Genomic DNA, 21,584 nt, shown 5'->3' on the forward strand with positions numbered 1-21,584 from the left:
CATAGCCAGAATGACTGAGTGGTAGCATTGTGACAGCCTTATCAACCAGAACAAAAAGTCAAGCTGGTGGAAAATCCATAAGTGGATCTTACTGTGAACAAGGGTTCAGCATTGCATATCTGGATTGATTAATCATTAGCGATCAATATCTTTTGATGCAGTGTTGAGTTTCAACGTCATTCTCAGTCATTTCATTTTTTTTCTACCTGGCTGTGGCAGTTCTTCAGGCTCACCTAGTGAAAAGCAAACCGCTGATGACGGTGATTCAGGCCTGTTTTATGTAGTTCAATGCAGATTTAATCTGACTGGATGGGTCCAAAGGCCAGTCTTTATTTTGCCTTATTAATTGAGCCATCTGATGAAGCACAGAGCTTTTCCCAACATTCCCACATACTATTTTATAAAAATGAACATGGAAACAGATCATTCATATACTGATATATTCATTGTGGACATGAACATTGTGATTTCAGACATCAATTCACGCAAGGATTGTGTGAAATTACAGGAGTTTTATTGTTTTAACTGACCTGCATCACACTTTGAGAGTCATAGATGTGTTCTCTCATTTCTTGATTATTGGAGTTTGGTTACTTTGCACGGCAAAGCTGGAGAAAAATCCCAGAAGATATAAGACACAACCCGACTTTGACTACCTTTAACCAGGTTAAAAACATATGTTTTGCACTGCCTTTGACAAAACCTTTACTGTAACATTCACCATAATCTACCTTGCACTTAAACCTTGTATTTATTTATTTGATTTTATGTTTCTATTTATTTTAGAGTGATTTCTATCCGTTCAATTTTGTTTGTCTTCATGTTGTATTTCCTGTTCAATGTTTCCCTTGCCTCTCTTGCCTAGTTCTTCTATATCGAGCAGTGGTGGCATAAAGTGGTGGCACAACTTTCCTCTTTGATAGGGCTTATAAATATATATATATATATATATATATATATATATAGTAAGGGCTGGCTCATGTTTACCTTGGACCCTTAGTTATGCTGTTATAGGTGTAGACTGCTGGGGGACTTCAGCTGCAGCCGTGGTCCTGCTACGCCCTGCACTGCTACTACTATTATTACTAGTCATAGCTATCATTACTAGTCATAGTTCTATTATCTTTACTGTTACTATAATTGTCACTGTTCATGTTATTGCATCATACCCACTGCGATAATTATGAGTCATATTTCTGTATGTCTGTATCTCTCTCTCTCTCTCTCTCTCTTTGTAAATTATAGAGTGTGGTCTAGACCTATTCTATCTGTAAAGTGTCCTGAGATAACTTCTGTTATCATTTTACACTATAAAATTGAATCGAATATTGCTTCAAAGAGTACTACATCAATTTAACATTGCACTCTTATAACACTGACTCAAGATAGACAGCATTTTTTGTTTTTATTAAATATTGATGCACCAGAACCAAAGATATTTTGTGTTTTTATTCCACAAGTTTTTTTTTTGTCCTTCAAAACCTGTCGCCTACATTATCCACATTGCAACTCAACCACCAATTGTTCAGTTGGACATCCAAGTGTAATGAAAGAAAATGTTACCTTATACATATATATATATATATATATATATATTCATATATCATACCATTTTCTGGATGATGGGTAATAATGCTCTGATTGGCTTGAATTCACAGGCAAACTGTCCCTGCGGGGTGTCCTGTTTCACGTCTGTCACCCCTGGCACCTCAATCATCCCTGCAGTGCCTCAACACAAGCAAGTCATCCATTGATTACTCCTAAAACACTGTATCCTCTATACCTTCTTGTCACACGTATGTAAATGGAAAAGTATAATTCCTCACAAAACAGATGTTACTGACCAGACAACAAGTCAACGCAGATATTTCTAGAAAATTTATTTGTACTATTGACTACTGTCTCACTGACTGCAAACCATTCTGTATCTCCGTTGTGGATCAGTTTGTACTCTACCAGAACAGGATTAAATACAATTGGAAGGAGCAGGGATGTCACTAGGATTGAACTAAAGTTAGCTTTTAGATACTTCAAAGCTGCATGGGGGGGGGGGGGGTTTACTTAGGCCAGACTGTGCTCCTGCTGAGTTCTTCTTTAGGCTAAGACTTAACCGCTATCTATCTGCCCGTGTAAATGTGTGGTAAAGTAATACCATACCTAATTCCTCTCCTATTAGATAAGTTGCAGGTCAAAATAAGACTATTTAATTACTAGGGGTGTAACGATACACGTATTCGTATTGAACCGTTTGGTACGAGGCTTTCGGTTAGGTACGCATTACAAACCGAGCGATTCGTTGGACTAATCCTATTTCATTTAAAAAAAAAAAAGAGCTTAAATTGTGTGAAATATAATGTTGTCAGTGCCGCTGCACTCAACAAGGCAGCCCAAATGACGAAACAAGGCAACATGCTGTCTGCCCTTCCCACTCCTAAGAAAAACACACTACTCCAGTCAGGCATGATACACTGAACTAGCTCGTTGCAATATGGTTGACAAGGATTTAAAGTATGTCTGAATTTAATAACCTGATGGCGAGATGAATAAAAGTTATTGTATGTATGTATGTATGTATGTATGTATACATATTTATGCTCATAAATGGCCTAGTCTACATTAAGGCAACATCTACATATTTGTTTAATTTATTACAGCAAAGGAATGCAGAAAGTTAAGTTGGTCAGAATCAAACATATATAATAAATATGAAATAATTTAGTTTAGGCTATGCCTTGGTGCCTCTCTCTCTTCCAGTATCCATTTGTTCAATGAATTGAAGGATATACTGGTACAATAGCATTATGATATTTAGGGACTGATATTGTTTTAATACTATAGCGATAGCAGACTATATTAATGGTAAAGAATAGAGAGCTTCGGATACCTTACTAGGCGAGCTATTTCTTGTATTTCACTCGTTTACACTAGCTAGACTATTGTTTTCTATAGCCAACTAAAATATTCCTTTATCTTTACCTCAAGTAAATGTAGCTGAAGTGAAGCAAGTAAAAGTCATTAACAACAACTTACAATTTCACTCTGTATCACTCACTGTGTGTGCGGTAGCAGTCCAGACCAAAGATTAGCGACGAGACAAGATAAATCCTGCAGCTACTTGCAACACACCGGTCTGCAGCTTTTTGAAAGTTGCCAGTTTAAACCAATGAGAAGAGACAAGACTGTGTCTCATCTTCATAGCTATTGACTCTTTGTACTTCTTTCTAACTTTAGACTTTCCGGCTTTTTTGTAGCTGGATATATTATTTGTTGTTTCTAATATAGAATTTGGATAACGTTAATGATAGTGAGATACTTGCTACAGTTGCATTTCAAGTGATAAATTGGCGAAAACAACATTTTATTTCTCTAATTTACTGCTTTGTTTTAATGCTGCCTGCTGCTCTCTCTCTTCAGTAACTCTCTACCTCGCTCGTCCACATACCGTTACCGTGCTAGCAGCCGCTCGTAAGCCTCTCTGTCTAAAACACTGCCATTTCGACCAGTTGACAGTTCGTGAAATAAAAAGAAAACGGACTGCAGTGCACGACGACAACAACAGATGAATGGTGAAGGAAGATTGATTCCACATAGTGAGTGATACAGAGTGCACTGTAAAAAAAATATCTAATTATTATTTTTCTTATTATTATTTGGGGGGGCTTAGAAACATTTTGGGGTAGCTTCAGCCCCCTAAAATAGGCCTAACGACATCCCTGGGAGGGGGTCAAGACTAAGCGAAGTTGGCAGTTTCCTTTATTTTGATCTCTTCGATTCTTGCTGTTTTCTCAAAGATCTGCACTGTTAAAACGGTTAACAGCGTACATTTGTGTGCAGTATGCATTCTGACTTCTGGGGGGAACTCACTTCAAGACTGCTAGAGTTTATTGAGTATATTGTCTTTTTTATATTTCACTGCTTGACTGTGCTCTGCCTGCCATCATCAATAGGGTATTGCTAAACAACAGTGGTGTGGTTAGATATATAAATATATACCAGTTACAGAAACCAATTGTTAATGTACCAGGGTAACTTCGAGATAATCTTTGTCTGAATCTTGTCGCCTCACTACTGGAGTCCCTCAGGGATTTGTGCTAGGTCCCCTCCTTTTCTCTATACACCAAGTCACTTGGCTCATTCACTCACCACCACTACCACAGCTATGAAGATGACCCATAACTCAACTAATTATATATTTTTATTTTATATTTTTTGTTTGGTTGACATCTCTCAGTGGATGTTTGCACACCAGCCTCGTCAAGAGCTGCTCTTCCTTCCATGGAAGGCATCTCCTGTCCGTGACCTCTCCATTACCAGAAATCTGAGGTTTCATAGCCTGACTGCAACCCGGTGTGAAACTGTAAGACCACCCTGCTCCTACAGATTAGTTCTTCACAACATCAGGAGGATACGTCATTTTCTCATCCAGGAGGCAGCCAGGGTTCTTGTCCTGGCTCTTGTCATCTTGCGCCTAGACTCTATAAATCTTCTGTCACAGACTAAAAACTAATCTGTTCAGACTGGACCTTCACCCACAGAAGCCAAGCTCTTATTGTTTTTAAATGTAGCACTTGAAGCAGTATAGTATATGTTATGACGTTGATATGTAATTCTTGGGTTGTATCATCATGTTTGAATGCACTTATTGTAAGTTTCCATGTAAAAGTTAACCAAAGTTAAACCCCACAAATTAACTTTGTCCATGAGCAAAATAAATAAATATATGCATAAAGAGAGACACAGAGTTCCATAGCAATCTGGCCAGTTGTTAAGATATTTTGTATTAGACCAAAGTGTTACAGACTGACGGAGCAACAATACAGTGGAAAGAACCACTGATTCTCTATTATCTTTTGCCTTTTCTAAAGTCCCATTTCAAAAATGTCTTCTATCCTCAATGTTTCTTAACATAGAAACTCGTAAATCTCTTGGATAATGGAACAATACTATCAGTTATGACTAAGAGTTTTAATTTTCTCAGCATTGTGAGTCAGTTTGATGTTGTGGATTGCTCTAGAACCGACAATACCCATGCGCCTCATTCGCTGTTGCTATGGAACATGCTATTAAAAAGATAAGTCAGAGGTGTAATCAGCAGTAGCAAATTCAAAACACGTCATTGTATTCTGGAACAAACACCTCTCCATAGTTACTGAACTCAAAAATACTTAAAATCTGAACTATCTAATTTGAACGGTATTATCATGAATAATTTTTAGTCTAATGTCCATTTATCTTGTCATCATAAGAAATACCACATGTACTGTGCAGGGTGTTGTTTAAATGGTGACTCCTACAATGCATATTGCATACAATAGGCAGAGTGAATATATTTCACACAATTTTAATCCTTACAAACTCTATGATTTTAAACCAAACCAAATTGCTGACTGTCCATCTGAGGGCCCCAGCTCTGTTGTTCAGTTCTCTGGCCACCAATTGCCTTGTTTTCCCTTTACTTTCAAAACCCTGGATGCCCACAATATCTGCAACTTTAATGCTCTGTCATCGGGCCCTGAATTGGGACAAAATTCTTACTGCTTCCAATTTTAGAGCAATTTTAAAACTCAATTTAAAGATTCTGCATACACAGGAAGTTGGCCATTAAAATTCCAAATATATCGTTATTAAAAACCTCACATCAGCTAACTCTTAACGCATCTCTAGCCAAAATATCTTCCAGTCAGATCAACACGACAGTTGTCTCCATCTGGTTGCAGGTTGATGGGTGACTTATCCTCTCGCCCACAAGAAGCAGCTCTGCAGGTGTGACTCATTTGTTACAGCTGTGTCCAGAAATGAAAGAGGAATTATGTTTGAGAACAAATTTGGACTACTATGCAGGTTCTCGTATCCACTTATCAATGTTTACTTGTCCCCACCACCCCTCAATTTCTCGACCGTACACTTCATGTGTATTTTAGTGGTCTTGACCTTTATGCACTTTTTTTAAAGCTTTAGTGCGTAACTTTTTTATATTAATGAATGTCCGTTACATTCAAACCATTGCCAAACTAGTTGATACAAAGTTTATTATGACTATGAGCTTCACTAAACACTATTTATTTCTCAATATGACTATGTTCAGAAGATCGTGTCGTCCGGCGAACTTTGCACGCAGAAACTCAAGTGAAGATAATTACCTCTTCTCAAGAGTCCATCATGTTTTTTAATCCTCCATGTCCTCCCTGGCTACAAGTAACTGCGTGGAGGAGGGGTGGGGGTGGTGTGTGATTACGGAAGGCTTGTGCCATGTGGATGCAACAACAGTGGGGTTGTCATTGCTTAGAATTCCTCATGGGGGCGACATAAACTATGCACTATAGCTTAAAAGGGCTACCTCACATTGCTGTTATCATGTGTGTATAAAGTGTTGACTTCAGTGGCTACAAGATAGACTTTCAGTTTTCCTCCCAACAAAAAGTGTAAATCTTGACTAATGCTCACAGGTGTTGAGGAGAAGCGATAGGATATTCTGCGAAGGGACTGGAAATATTATCCGCCAGTCTCAGGATGGAGAGCGAGGCAGCAATGGAGGAGGAAATTGTGTGGAGACAGATGAGGATAGGGCAGGAGGAGGGTGTGTAGAGATGAAGGTTTGGGGGGGAAGTGGGGATGAGGTGCTGACACCATTTATGACACATCATTAAGCTGCCAATGAGGCAGCAGATCTCAGGCTTTTGGGATTCTCTCCCCAGACTCGTCTCATTTTGTTCCACACATTCCTCTGTCTTCTTGCTCCAGTCTGTTTCTTTGGTGTCTCTCACAATGTCTCTCAACAGAGGAGGTTTTCAGCATGTAGCAAATGGCAACACATTCCTCTATGTCTGTCCATCGTTTTCCATTGTGATCTAATTAGTCAAACACAGGAGACAGACAGCACTGGGCATTCACAATATTGACTAAGACCTGCTGATCAACTGGGTGTAACAGGAGATCCGTCCTGTTACACCCAGTGAACATGTGAACATGTTACCCTGATGCACATTTGTATATTGTAATATATAAAAAATTGCTTTCTATGTAAGCAAAGTGTAAGGCTGGTGGATCAGAATAGACGGAATTCCAAATGCATGACACAGAGACAGTCAATGTAGTAAAAGTCAGTAACAAAGAAGTCGAAACCAGAGGGCTGTACTATGAATCAAGTTCAAAATACCCAGGATATCTTGTCGTTATCTGGTTTCATTAATCATTAATTAATAAAAAATAATAAACATTGGGATGGGGTTTTCAGCATATTATATTATGTATTATATACAGGGTGTGATTTCTGAGGATAGTGATGTCTTTTGATAATGCACAACAAAACAAAACATGCAGGAATTAAATAACACTTTCAATACCACACACAGAGAAACAAGGGTCTCATTTCTGTACCCAAAGGTACATTTGTATGAAAAGTGCCCTGTAAGATACGGAAATGGTCCTTAAGGTGAGAACTGTGGACCTTTGTTTAATTTTAAAGGTACAAAATCATTGCTGGCAGCAAATGTACATAATGATGCAGCAGTGATCTAAATAATAATAAAGTTAATTATATATTTGTATTGCACTTTTCAAAACAAAGTCACAAAGCTTAATATATACGCTAGCCTAAGTAAAGTGTTAGTGCTTAATAGATAAGTGCTAAATAGTGTAACATAGAGTAACGTTATCTATTTTCAGCTAGTGGTTACATTGCATTTCAATTAGTTACTTACTTCGAAAGACTAGCAGGGGTAAGTGTTTGAATTTCATACAGAGTACGGCTGTGGTTCATTCCTCATTGTGATTCCGAGCTTGACATGGTGGCTGCCTGCATGACGCTCTGACCAGTCGGTTAGTTTTCCTTCTCTGTCAAGCTTCTCAACAGAGGAACTAATCAAGAAACTAATTCAAGCTGGAATACAATTTAGGGGTAAGTAAATGGGTCTTAACATTTCTGTTCATGGTACTGTTAGCTAGCTAACGTTAGCGGCTAATGAACAGTTGATCGGGATTCCTTAGGTTAGGTAATGTTAACACAGAGGGAAGCTGAAAATCGGCAACGGTTTTTAATGTTAGCTAGCTACATTAAGCACATTTTGTCATAATTGGCACTCCCCCATGGCTTGTTTCTGGATTCTTTTATCTAACGTTATTGGCACCATGATTGATGTTCCCTTAAGGAGCCCCTACAGACTTGGGTAGTGCAACCTATTTCTGCTGTGATGCGTCTTCGTGGCAAACCTGCTTGTATTCTCATCCTTCTACTAACGTTACATACTTACTTTCATGTAACGCTAACAGTCTCTGCCGACGGCGGCTTGCCATCATTGATTGCTACTATTTCTGTAATGGAAGTTTTTAAAGGGGAACTATGCCGTTTTTTTAGCTTAATTTACCTTAACTGAACAGCTTCGGAGTCATTGGAATGGTTATATGACTTTTTTCGAGTTGAGTGGTGGTCATCTCGCTCCCCCCTAGTGCCTGTGAGCAGAAAAACCACCCTTGCAACTTTGGGCCGGCGAGTTGCTGGCTTCAGCATCAGGAAGTATCACGGTGGATTGTGGACTCACTGATGCCATGGTTGGATACCTGTTTGACCGTTCCTTTAAAAAGATCACATTTCTACAGTTTGTGCAGCAATACAAGGAGAGGGAGACCGTTGTTATATTAGAGCCAGTGCCAGTTAAACATTCTAACTTGGTAACACAAACAATAAGGTACACAAAAAATAGGTAGTTACTGAGGGTAAAGGGTAAGGGGTAAAAAGGGTAACAATCATTCGTTACCCTTCTGAAAAGGGGTAACTACCCTTCTGAAAAACAGTAACTACCCTTTCAAAAACAGTAACTACCTATTTTTTTGTGTACCTTATTGTAAAGTGTTACCCAGTTGTGAACCAGCTCGCAAGAGACTACCGGTTGTGATCGTCATCCCAACCGTTTCCAAAGATGTCCAGATGAAGCTTGATTCCAAAGCCTTTTAAGATTCAGTAGCTGCCACTTTGGGTGGTGTGTTGTGCGTTTAGGTTCAGCAGCTTGGTTGGAATTTGTGGGGAAGCCTGTTGTTTCATGATTGTGTGATTTGTGTTTAACAGCATTTTTCTTTTGCTTAGTGTACGTCGTATGAGTAAAAGTGACTGGTGTGAGTTTGTTTTTGTTTCTTTGGTAATTACATTGATAATTGACTATATGCAATGCAGCATCCTGTCATACTGCGTAAAAGTGATGGTTTTAGTCACCGTGTATTCATGTCTCTGCTACAATCAAAACTCTCTTGGTGTTGAGCCTTGTGTTAAATCGCTTTCCACACAATAATGCACTAGTGTCAGGTTGAGGTTATTCGAAGGTGGTTTAATTGCAGTACAACGGTACTGAAGGCCCAGGTGTAAAATACCAACCTGGAAAATTACTTTATCAAATTTAGAATGTAAAACTTGATATTAGTGTCCATCCATATTTTACATCTACTTTCTATCAATGCAGTGATTTCTCTGGACACTTTGGGCGAGGATGATACAGAGAGTATGATAATGTTTTGAGATAACTATGATTTGATACTATAAATAAAATTGAATTCAATTGAATTGAATAATGCCGAAGCCAACAGAGGACCAGGGTCCGGACGATGGACACTCCATGGTCATCGTCAGTTCTTAGGGGCCCTCAGATTTGGAGTACCCCACCACCCAGTTACATTAATGCTCGCCACCGCCCTACAATACCAACGAACAGCTGAGGAAGCGGAGGACAGGAGCCAGCAGTTAGCCCAAACCGCTGCCCAACAAACCACAGTGATGGAGGAAGCATTAGTATAGCATAGAATAGATCATTTAAAGTACTAGTAGCACACTGTCGGAATACCTAAATGTTACTTCAGTATAGATCATGTACATGTAGGTTTAAAGTGATAGTATATTGATATCTGATAATCCTAAATGACCTCCTGAAAACCCAATAAACAAACATTACAATAAAAAATAATGTTTTGCAATTTTCGTTTGCAAGTAAAACATTTTTGCAGTTGGCTTTATTATAAATGGACAAATAACACATATTGGACATGTAATCAAAGGCAGCAAAATTTATCTTGGTATTTTAATACACACTACAACAGGAACCTTATACATTATACAATCAAGTATTTACATCTTTAGTATATGTCCATGATATTTACACGTAAAAGCTGATCATTACTTGACTGTAAACATGTTTAACGGTTTGAATTTGACAGGCACCTGAAAACTTTTCTCTCCAGGGGTCAATACATGTTCACATTGAATCAACAGGGGTCGCTGTGGTTGTAAATTACTGTTGCACACTTCTCACAAGGCGTACAATCGTATCTGATGGCAGCCCTCGTCTCACCAGTTCATCTTTAATCTGGGGAAGAAAAATTAACAATGGCGCTGTGATATGATCATCACAACCATCAGATATGTTTTGTGTAAAGTGGGAGCATTGTTATATTGTATGTACTTCTGAATCATCAGAAGTAAAGCTGACTTTCAAATATCACACATTTGCATCTAGCCTTGGTTATTAATGTATTTATTACAAATTCCGTAGCACCACCAACATATAATTAAACATGGAACTAGCCCCAGCAGGGCCAGTTATCTAATGCTTTGAAATGCTTTGAATTCTAATAGAATAAGAAGAGTCTGACCTGTTGTAAAACAGTACTCCTGATGTACTCTTCAGATAGTGGAGATGGAGAGGAAAGCTTCATTCTCAAAATAACAACTAGAAACACAGTGAATCAACATTACAATTCAGGCAACAAGGGTAAAACGGAGTAATACAGAGTTTACTAAGACGAGGTCTTCCATTTTCAGGCAGATCAAATTCCATTGTTCATACTTAGCTCTGTTACTTAGCTATGTATAGAGTATGTCCATTAAGGGGATGATAATACAGTCTAAAACATCAACATTCGTAATACTCACTTTGGTTTGAGACGTTGGTTACAGATGGGGGAGCAGTTAATGGGGTTGTTGAGGGAGCTGTGGTTGCAGTTTGTGGGGTTGGTGTTGTGATGTTTGTTGTGGTTAGTGGGGTAGTTGCTGGGGGAATGTTTGTTGTTGTAGTTGGTGCTGCGATGGTTGTTGTGGTTATAGTGGCCGTTGTTGAGAGAGCTGTGGTTGTATTTTGTGTAAGTGTTGTAGTTGGCGTAATGATGGTTACAGTGGTCAATGGGGTAGTTGTTGGGGGAATGTTGCTTGTAGTTTGTGGGGTTGTTGTAGTTATGGTTGTTGTGTTTTGTGGGGTAGTTGTTGGGGGAATGTTTGTTGTTGTAGCTAGCGTAGTGATTGTTGTAGTGGTCAATGGCATAGTTGTTGTGGCCATGTTTGTTGTAGTTTGTGGGGTTGTATTAGGTGGCGTAGTGCTGGTTGTAGTGGTCAATGGGATAGTTATTGGGCTTAGGGTTGTTAGGTCTGTAAACAGAAGTGAATACACATATATAATATAGATTACAAGTGAATTTCATCAATCCAAGAAATTAGCAATGTAATTTGAAAACATTTTAAAAACAAGGAAGGGTTCCACTCACCGTTTCCAACAATCACAATGACACATCGGAGCTCAGAGTGGTATTTGACCGAACTAATGTGATAAATCAATACAGAATTCACAAAATTATGTTACACATCATTTAAGATATTTCAAGACAGAATGTCTTTCTTGCTCCAGCTCTCCTCCATTTTTAAGACATATTTAACCATTCTGTGAAATATTCTTACTTGCTTTTTGCCAGGAATTAGATGAACCAATGACCAATAGTACCACTATACAAAGCCATATGTCAGTTAAATATGAATCAACAGCCTGAAGTCTTGTCCTCACTGCTCTTAGCTAAGAAATCATATGCACATAACCCCTTGAAAATCACTACTTGACTTGTCATTTACACTTAAACATGCAAGATACAGTATAACGTGTTTTTAATGAGCTTTAGAGATGCTGGTAGTTGGATTTTGTCATCTTCAGCCATGCTAGTTTCTTCTGGAGTGGAATCTCTTTCGTCATCTCTTTTAACTCTGTACATAAAGGTAAATGAGCCTGTTTCCCGAAAATGTTAACCTATTCCTTAAACGTGCTATATCAGAGACCAAAGGAAGTAAAATGTTAAACTTAAAGCAAATGATGCAACAGATAACATTCCCCATTCTCTTTAAAGACATTAAGAACACAATGTCTTCCCACAACTCCTTTCTTACATTATATTTATACTAACTTGTAAACTGCCTGTACGACAAAACAGATGGGGTGGCTTTCTCCATCTTCGTTTTCAGACGGCGTCCATTTCAAAGTGTACTGTCCTGTTACTGATGTATTCTGGATTACGTTGTAGGGCCCACTGAACAGGAGCTCAAATCTTTAACAAACAGAAGAAGAAACGGTTTGGCAAGTTAAAGAATTTCCAAAACCACCCCACCCACAAATGCAAAGAGTTGGTTATGCTGTCTTGTTCATTAAGTGTTGGATTTACACAACAGATCAGATTCCTTGTCCACCTTAAAACCTTGGCGAATGAAAACCATTTGTGCGTGTGGCTAATGTCTTAATTATATAAGTATTGCCTTTGCAGGTGTGTGTCCAAAAAAGTGTATGCTAGCCTATAGTCCTATTATCACCAACACATTGACTAACTTTAAACAGGTGGAAGAGCAACTATGCTACATCAACAAGTGGCATTTGAACACCCCAATTTGGCACAATACACACTTAATGTCTGGTAACAAACCCTTTGCTTGTAAGCAGTGGAGTGACAGAGGCATTTATACTGTAAACCAGTTATTCAATGAGAAAGGTATGTTGAGGTTTGAAGACCTAAGAGCTAGTTTTGAGGTCCCCAGGACATCCTTCTTCTTGTATCTGCGCTTAAGATCAGCCCTAAAATGTTATGGAGTACCATGGGGAAACAGTCTTGAGGCGCACCCAGTCATTAAATGGTTTGTTGATTTTCCTGTGAGAGGATTAGCATCCAAGATCTATGCTAAACTGTTGCAAGTATCTATAGGAGAACTTCCAATAGCAAGGAAATGGGAGCGAGCGCTGAGCCCTGAGGGGAATGCAATTAATTGAGAGACAGTTTGGGACATCATTTTCCACTGCTCCAAGAACCCAAATCACCAGCAGATCCACTTCAACATACACTCACCTAAAGGATTATTAGGAACACCATACTAATACCGTGTTTGACCATACCCTATCAATATGGGACAACATTTCTAAAGAATGCTTCCAGCACCTTGTTGAATCAATGCCACAAAAAATTAAGGCAGTTCGGAAGGCGAAAGGGATCACCCACACCATTACACCACCACAACCACCACCACCAACCTGCCCAGTGGTAACAAGGCATAGCGGATCCATGTTCTCATTTTGTTTACGCCAAATTCTGACTCCACCATCTGAATGTCTCAACAGAAATCGAGACTCATCAGACCAGGCAACATTTTTACAGTCTTCAACTGTCCAATTTTGGTGCCCTCGTGCAAATTGTAGCTTCTTTTTCCTATTTTTAGTGGAGATGAGTGGCACCCGGTGGGGTCTTCTGCTGGTGTAGCCCATCAGCCTCAAGGCTGTTCGTGTTGTGGCTTCACAAATGCTTTACTGCATACCTCGGTTGTAACAAGTGGTTATTTAAGTCAAAGTTGATCTTCAATCAGCTTGAATCAGTCGGCCCATTCTCCTCTGACCTCTAGCATCAACAAGGCATTTTCGCCCAGAGGACTGCCGCATATTGGATGTTTTTCCTTTTTCAGACCATTCTTTGTAAACCCTAGAAATGATTGTGCATGAATATCCCAGTAAATGAGCAGATTGTGAAATACTCAGACTAGCCTGTCTGGCACAAACAACCATGCCATGCTCAAAGTTGCTTAGATCACCTTTCTTTCTCTTTCTGACATTCGGTTTGGAGTTCAGAAGATTGTCTAGACCTAAATGCATTGAAGCAGCTGCCATGTGATTGGTTGATTAGATAATTGCATTAATGCAAAATTTACCAGGTGTTCCTAATAATCCTTTAGGTGAGTGTATTTCATAGGACATATTGGACTCCTCAGAAGAGATACGTCTCTAAAGTCATTCCCACTCCCTATTGCACGTTCTGTCAACCTGAACAGACTGGAACTTTACTGCACATGGTCTGGGAGTGTGAACAGGTGCATGAGTTCTGGAATAAAACAACATCAATAATATCTGATGTGATAGGATGTCGAATTCCTACTGACCCGATTGTTTTGTTACTTAATGACGACTCTAAATTACACCTGCTTGGGAGACAGAGGAAAGTTTGGCTAGCCGGATCAACCACGACCAAGAAAATGATAGCTCAGCGCTGGCTCACCCCCCCCTTCTCCCCACTCGCTTTGTATACAACGGTGGTTGGCGTATTTTCTAGACATAGTTATGCTTGAGCTCTCTATAGCAAGGATTAACAAAGCCAAGTCATTGACTATAGATCTATGGAAAAACGCAGCAGCACAGGTATCAGTCCTAATGACCTCAGCATCACAAGAATTAGAGGAGAGTGACTAGGCAAGGTGTGATTTCTGTTTTTGTTTATTTGTTTGTTTTTGTTTTCCTTGAGACCGCAGATGGTGGGGGGTGGGAGAGGGTTGTTGTTCTTGTTCAATTGTATTTGTATGTTCTGTATGTTCTAAATATAAAAAAAAGAAGAATTAATCTAAAAAAAAAGTATTTTGTATCTAACCAGAGCTCTTTCTGTATCATTAACCTGTGGTATTTTGATAAGTTTGTTCTTTTAAATGTGTTTTATGTTGGACTTACGTGGAGATATTTGCTACTACACTGATGTTGATTTCCAGGACCTGATTGACACGGGTGTACAACTGAGCTCTGTTGGCTGGGGTTGGAGGCAGGAACTTCGGCAGATAGAGTCCCTCTGTGCAAGATGGCACTGCAGGGCCCACTGGAACAATAAAGAAAAGCAAAACTGTTCTAAGGATGGCAATGCCAGTCGGTTCGTCTATCCATCGGTCTACCACCACCAGACTAGAATATCTCTGCAACAGTATGATTGCCATAAAATTATGTCAGAACATTCGTGGTGCCCAGTAAATGAGTTCTAATGTATTTAGTGACCCTGCAACTTTTCTATAGTGCAACCAGCAGGTCAAAATTTTTACTTATTCTGTGAAAAATCAAAAGGAACAAACTTGCTAGCTGCTTACAAAGTTGGATCCATTCACAAACATGTTTGTGACTATTTTGCAATTTTGATGGTGCATCTCAAGAGGTTTATCCATCTAAAAAAATATGTAATATAATATATATATATAATAATAAATATATATATAATAAATTTGTTTTGAGTGAAATGAACTAAAAAAAACATGTTTTGTTTTGCAAAGTAGTGTATCAAAAATAGTATTACTTTTGTTGTGTTTTACTGTAATTTGGGGATCTTGTTGGCAGTATCAAAATAATTCAGTACAACAGCAAAAAGAGTTAGCAGAGAAAGCATCCATCTATCAGGGACATTATTGAAATACCTCATTAGATTATAATGATTGCCAAATAACTTTGACTATATACACTTCAAAAACTGATCCACTCACTGAAGATTAACTACTGAGATTATTTATAACTTCTGTGCAGTTACAAAAAAGTGCAGGGTGCCAAAACAAGAAATCTTACCCCTTAAAGCAAACTGAACAGGTATTTTGCTGATAGAATTGTTGGTAGTTATGATTGTCTGCGCCCCGTTCGTTTGCGTCAGGGTGATAGTCTGCCGGGGAAAGTCCTCCATCACCAGCTGTACGACATACGCACCTTCGTTACTGCTCAGGGTGGGGCTGAATGACAGCGTACAGGACTGCAAGAGGACAAAAAGGGACATTAGGTTTAAATAAAGTATTTTCTGTCAAGTAATAAAAAGGCATTTTGGAATAAAAAAAAAGTTGATTATGATAGGATTATAATGTTAACATCTTTAAGCGTCAGTGTGTGTAGACTTACTGATGAGAGATTGAGAACAGACGGCGGTGTGCAGGTGGCACACTCAAACTGTGTCGCGTATCCGTATCTGCATCTAACCTCATCTCCATCCGGGTCAAACGCCAACAGGTTGAAATCTCTCTGACAGTTTGAAGGAACTCTGACGGAGAGAAATGTTGTGCAACCTAGTATTAGATGCTATGTACATCACAAGCCAGGCTGCTGGATCAGTTTGTGTCTAGACAAAGGTATCCATTAAATGTCTAATGTCAATCTAGTGTCAATGTCAATACTGCATGTTACCTGACTCACTTGTTTCTCAAGGAAACTTCCTGCTAACACCTTTGTGAATTTAAGCTTGAACCTGAACCATTCAGGTTTCCCCTCTTAAAGGCATTTTCCTACAAATAAGTTATTTAAAAAAAAAAGAATTCTGTGCATAATAAGTTTGAATTGTGGAGAACAAACAAAATGAATACACACTGAGTCTGATGGTTTTCTTTTAAATGTGTTGATTCAAGAGGTTTATTGCCATATGCACAGTAAAGAAACCTTACACCATGCAACGAAAATACAAGGTGTATAATAACTAACAAAAAAAACAGAAACACTGAGCAGGCTTACATCAGAACTGGCAGGATGGTGGTCTGGGGGGATGTGTTGGCTCGGCCGATGTCTGACCGGTTTCTTAGTTCCACCAGGGTCACAGCACTCCACGACAAAATGCTCTGTACATTATCTATCCAGTTACCACCAGCGAACCTTCAAAGTTCATGAGAAAGACAGTTTTTACTGTGCTGAACAGAACCTGAGTGTGGGGGCGTGTGGGTAGCTCACCTGGTAGAGCCTTATTTTTGCACTATTAAAGTATTTTTCAGAGCATTAAGCTGTTGTCCAGACTTTACCTTCTTTGAATATTTGCTTAAACTGTCACTGTATCCCTAATGGCATAAGGAAAACAACCAATCAGAGCAGAGGAGCCTCTAACATAGTTTCAATGACTGCTCATGAACTCTGATCGCACTGTAAAATGAGGGGAATTCTTTTCAACAATTCTTACTTGCTTGGTAGCTATTAAGGGGCTTTTCTTCCCATGGACTCCAAAAATTCAGGTTGAAATTTTGGAGATGGAGGTTTTATATATTTTGTATGTATAATATATTAGGGCTGTCAAAATAACACAGATTAATCCATTCCATATTGACGTTTGACCCGGAGCCGTTCTAGCCACCATTGGACTGTAAAATGAAGGAGGGAGACGAGAATGTTCTGCCTGGATTATTAATTGGAACATTTACTTGTAAAAATCTTCTTCCTGCCAACCCTGGCTACCGAAATCTGGTGCCACTGATATGTCTGCGCTTCTCTCTGATGCTCTGAAACACAAACACCGCTGCACATGACGCTAGTTAACACTATACTCGACAGCAGCTAACGTTAGCTTACCGCTAGCTAGTAGCTGGATTAAAAACGGTTACAATGCTGACAGCTAACGCTAAACGGTGTAAAGTTTGACTGTGTTTTACTGTAGAGGATTCAACACCGGTATGTAACAATCTGCAGCTGCCGTCGGAGAAACAACACAGACGGTGCGTTCAATGAAACTGGTAAACTACAGCCTCGTGGTGCATTTGTAAAGTTATTGTAAATGTCCATTTCCCAACTGGTGGTTGTTTTTGTCGTTCAACAGCAATTTACTACTGAAATTAGTTATTTTTATTGTTATACATTATTATTAAATCATTTAATTTTGACCATATGGCCTTAGCAATAAACAAGCCGTTCTTTAATGTCACCAACTGTTGTTTAGTACCCTTTTTTTTCTTTTCTTTTTTACTTTCTTAAAAAGTATCGGTTCAGGCACCGTTAATTATGTATGCGATTAATTTTGATTAATTAATCACAGAGTATGTAATTAATTAGATTACATTTTTTAATCGATTGACAGCCCTAATATATATATAATATATAATGTGAGATATTTATATATATATTTATCTTATATAAAAAAAATGTTTGTCCCTCTGTGAGGTTGCATATAGTTATATCATTTTTTATGCATTGTCATGGTACACTCACAGGAGCTGGAACTGAGCGTTGCTGGGAACCTGGCGAGTCATGATTCCCTCTGTCTGACACCACTCTCCACTGCTCTCCTGGTCCACTGTGTTTAGCACTAAAGAAATCTGGCTCCCACAATCACCACTGCTGCAGGCCCACAAGGTACCGAGGCAAGTGTGGAAGTTGAGCTTATAGCGAAGGACCGCCTGTGGTATCACAGTCATTTGTGAAGGCATTATCGACAACATCCAGGACACAAAAAGAGAAGACTTAAAAAAAAACTTCATTGTACAGTATATTTAAAAAAGAAAAGAATATATATATATATTCTTTTCTTTTCTTATTAGGGCTGTCAGCATTAACGTGTTAATCGCGATGCGTTTAAGGGCCGAGCATAACGCGTTAATTTAACTTCACTTGGCTTTGTGTCGTGCCTAACAACGCCCCTTAGCTGTTCTAAAATCACTAGAATCTAGCTAGGCTACTATTTTGACCCTTTGCCGCACCTTTACTTATCATCAAGCTGCCATATTTCCTCGTAACACATCCTGCTGCTGCAGGCTGCAGGCATGATGGAGAAAGACAGCAGAAAACACAATTCTGTATGGCGCTTTTTATTTTACAAAACTCCGGGATGGCTCAGTAGACAAGTCGAAAGCCATATGCACATTGTGTAAAGCTGAATTAAAATATCACCAAAGCACGTCAAGCTTGAGCTACCACCTACGAGCTAAGCATAGTGGTACAGTTAATGTGACTCAGGTTGATGCTAGCGGGCAAAGCACTATTTTGGAGAGTGCTACTTGCCGACCTGCGGATGAAACCAAATCCAAAAAAATGACTACAGCTCTTGCGAAATGGGTGGCAAATAACTGCAGACCTGTCAGCATCGTAGAGGACTCAGGTCTTAAAGACGTACTACGGTTGGCATGTTCTGAGTTGTGCAATAATGACAGATTCACACATTTTTCTTTTGTTTGCAGTAGATAAATAATAAACAAATACAAATTTTAAAGTCAAGTTCATAAAGTCACTTTCTTTGCATTCATTTGATGCCCAATCAAGATACACTGGTAAGAATTGCTTTCCATTGTTAATATGTACTTAAAGACAGTTCTGAAATGCAAAATAATCGACTTTTAATCATGTGATAAAACATGCGATTAATCGCGATTAACTATAGAACTTCAGCGATTAATCGCGATTAAGAAGAAATTAATGGTTTGATAGCCCTAATATATATACAGAGAATCCCCTGTTTTGCCGTATTGTTCTCAGGACTTAAAATACTGCAGTTATTGAAAGTTATTTACTTAGTTATTGTCAAATTTCAACAGGTGAATATGGAATTATAAGTCAACTGTACGTACCATGACGGATCCATTTGCGTAAGTGTTTTTTGGGTAGTAAGTCATCACTGTTCCAAAAAAATGACTAGCCTGGGCGCTGCAGACGAGCAGCAGCAACAGAGAGAGCGACATAGTGAATGTGATAGACTCTCCACACAAAGACAGCAAATAAATACCAACTCTAACACATACAGACTACTTCCAGATACAGCCTCGCCTTCACTCCCCCCCCCCCCCGTCTTTCGCGATTGTTTTCTACAAGGATGATCATTTAGTTGGAAATCAAACTAAACCAGGAAACAGTCTGGTATGAGGAAATGTTTTGATAGAAAATGCCTTGTTAAAGGGCCCAGAAGTTTGTTCGTTGCCCCATAATGCAATATTATCTGATGAGTTGTCTTTGGGATTTGTGTTGCATGAAAACTGTCACTGTCTCAAAAAGTGTCAGGATGTGACTGTAGGCAGCTTTTCATTTTGTTCCCAAAGTTGCATGTTTTGGTTAATTGCCCAATTTGAGTTTCGTTTGGTTTTGGTAGTAGATGTGTTCATTGTTTTAACAGTTGTCATTTGCATGGTTTTGGGATTTGCTGTGTTTTTCTAATTGTTTGTTGGACTGGGAATTGGGATTATGAGAAGCAGCTGTGATTCCCTGGTGGTGCCTCTGCACCCCTTTCGTTTCAGACCCTCCCAACAGCCTTTGGGCCACGCCTCCTCATTTACATACGCTTTTGACATACGCTAAATCCAAATGGAAAAGGTGAATCTTAAAATGTCAAAGAGCAATTGCCAAATGTAAAATTCAAAAGATAAAATTTCAAATTGAAAATTATAAAGTGCAAAGCTAAAATAAAATAATTTCTTTTTTTCTATTTGAGATTTTAATTTCAGTATTTCCATTTAAGCTTTTCCATTTCATATTTTGAGTTTCATATTTGATGTTTCTCTTTTCTTATTTCCATTGCGATTTTTAATCAATACCAGATTTCAAAGATTTCAGTTTAAGCATTATATTATATTTAAGCTTAAATTTGACTTTTTACACTGCACTTTACATTTTCAAATTATCATTTCACATATCAACTTTGCTTTTTCAGTTTCCTTTTTCTTTTTTAAATTCAATTATGGCATGATTTTTCATGATAATAATATTTTTAATTTGATCTCGCTTCGGTTTCTCTTTGGACTTTCAATTTGAATTATGAATAAATATATCCTCCATATCACTATAGTCTTGCTTTGCCAGACCTTCCTCCACAGCGCTGCAAAGGAAGACCTGTGCAAGTCCACACAGCATTCCGGGATGGGAGAAAAACGTGCTCTGGTTTATTGGCGTTTCTTTAAACCAATCACAATCGTCTTGGGCGGCGCTAAGCACCAGACGGAGCCACGGTGCCTCTGCAAAATAGCCTCTGAAAGGAACTTGTTTTGGTGGAACATGTACGTTCAAAGGTTGTTTTAGTCGTTTAACAGAAAACTCAGATTGGACAGATAGTCTAGCTAGCTGTCTGGATTTACCCTGCAGAGATCTGAGGAGCAGTTAACCATAGTCCTCAGAAATCCACCAGAGTTTAGAATCCAGCCGAAAATGGAGGACATATGTCGGAATTTCCGGCAGCACCTGAACAATCCTGGAAGTGGAACGTCGTGGATATAGACTATATGCTAACGAATAGTTAACTTTAGACAGACCTAGGCTACTTATTTCCCCCCGTTTCTAGACTTTATGCTAAGCTAAGATAGATATATCTCAGATATATGACTGCTGGTGGTAGCTTCTTATTAAGTGTGCAGATATGAGCGTGGTATTGATTTTCTCATGTAACTCTTGGCAAAAACAAAGCATTAAGGGTATTTTCCAAAATGTTGAATTAATGCTTTAGGTTTCTGTCTGTTATTCCAGTCAGTAACATTCCAATGTCCACCACTGATACTCTTCTCTAATGCAGTTTGTCTGTATTTGGCACAAAGGCTAATGATCGCACAATCAAAACTTTTTTCTTTTCGGATAATATGAAATTATTTCAGTTTTTGAACCGCTTTATTCCTATTGAGGATCATATACATATAGTTATTTTATAGTAGTAGCTATTTATATAATATACTATATAAAATGTGGGATATATATATACATGTACATGTATGTATAATCCAAGGGGTAATACAGGTTTTTTTTCTTCATGCTTTGTCTTAAGAATGCAGTTAAATACAGCAGCTGGATCTAAGTACTAGAGTGTACAAC

General features: G+C 38.6%; 1 protein-coding gene across 3 annotated transcripts; it reads right to left on the minus strand.

Moving 5' to 3' along the window:
* Positions 1-9,957: 9,957 nt before the first annotated feature.
* Positions 9,958-19,548, minus strand: LOC144520016 (uncharacterized). 3 transcript variants are annotated; one of them, XM_078253602.1, is made up of 11 exons: positions 19,367-19,548; positions 18,015-18,202; positions 16,560-16,697; positions 15,957-16,095; positions 15,636-15,813; positions 14,766-14,907; positions 12,202-12,342; positions 11,518-11,570; positions 10,913-11,401; positions 10,633-10,709; positions 9,958-10,346 (listed from the first exon to the last, which is right to left on the minus strand). In XM_078253602.1, exons 1-11 carry the CDS (start codon positions 19,475-19,477, stop codon positions 10,272-10,274), a joined length of 1,731 nt encoding a protein of 576 aa, XP_078109728.1. In that variant the 5' UTR covers positions 19,478-19,548; the 3' UTR covers positions 9,958-10,271. The 3 variants fall into 3 exon arrangements, with proteins under 3 accessions (XP_078109728.1, XP_078109729.1, XP_078109730.1); XM_078253603.1 differs by lacking the exon at positions 16,560-16,697; XM_078253604.1 differs by lacking the exon at positions 18,015-18,202 and having other exon boundaries at positions 19,367-19,478.
* Positions 19,549-21,584: the final 2,036 nt, after the last annotated feature.

The sequence above is a fragment of the Sander vitreus genome, chromosome 6 (assembly GCF_031162955.1).
Source record: "Sander vitreus isolate 19-12246 chromosome 6, sanVit1, whole genome shotgun sequence".
Taxonomy (NCBI): Eukaryota; Metazoa; Chordata; class Actinopteri; order Perciformes; family Percidae; genus Sander; species Sander vitreus.

Bases quoted from the DNA above. Each gene is read 5' to 3' on its own strand.
- LOC144520016 (XM_078253602.1), bottom strand. From the start codon at position 19,477: ATGTCGCTCTCTCTGTTGCTGCTGCTCGTCTGCAGCGCCCAGGCTAGT. The intron at 15,814-15,956 runs GTAAGTCTACAC...GTCCTCTTGCAG, and splicing joins CTGTTCTCAATCTCTCATCA to TCCTGTACGCTGTCATTCAG. The intron at 14,908-15,635 runs GTAAGATTTCTT...TTATTGTTCCAG, and splicing joins TGTTCAGTTTGCTTTAAGGG to TGGGCCCTGCAGTGCCATCT.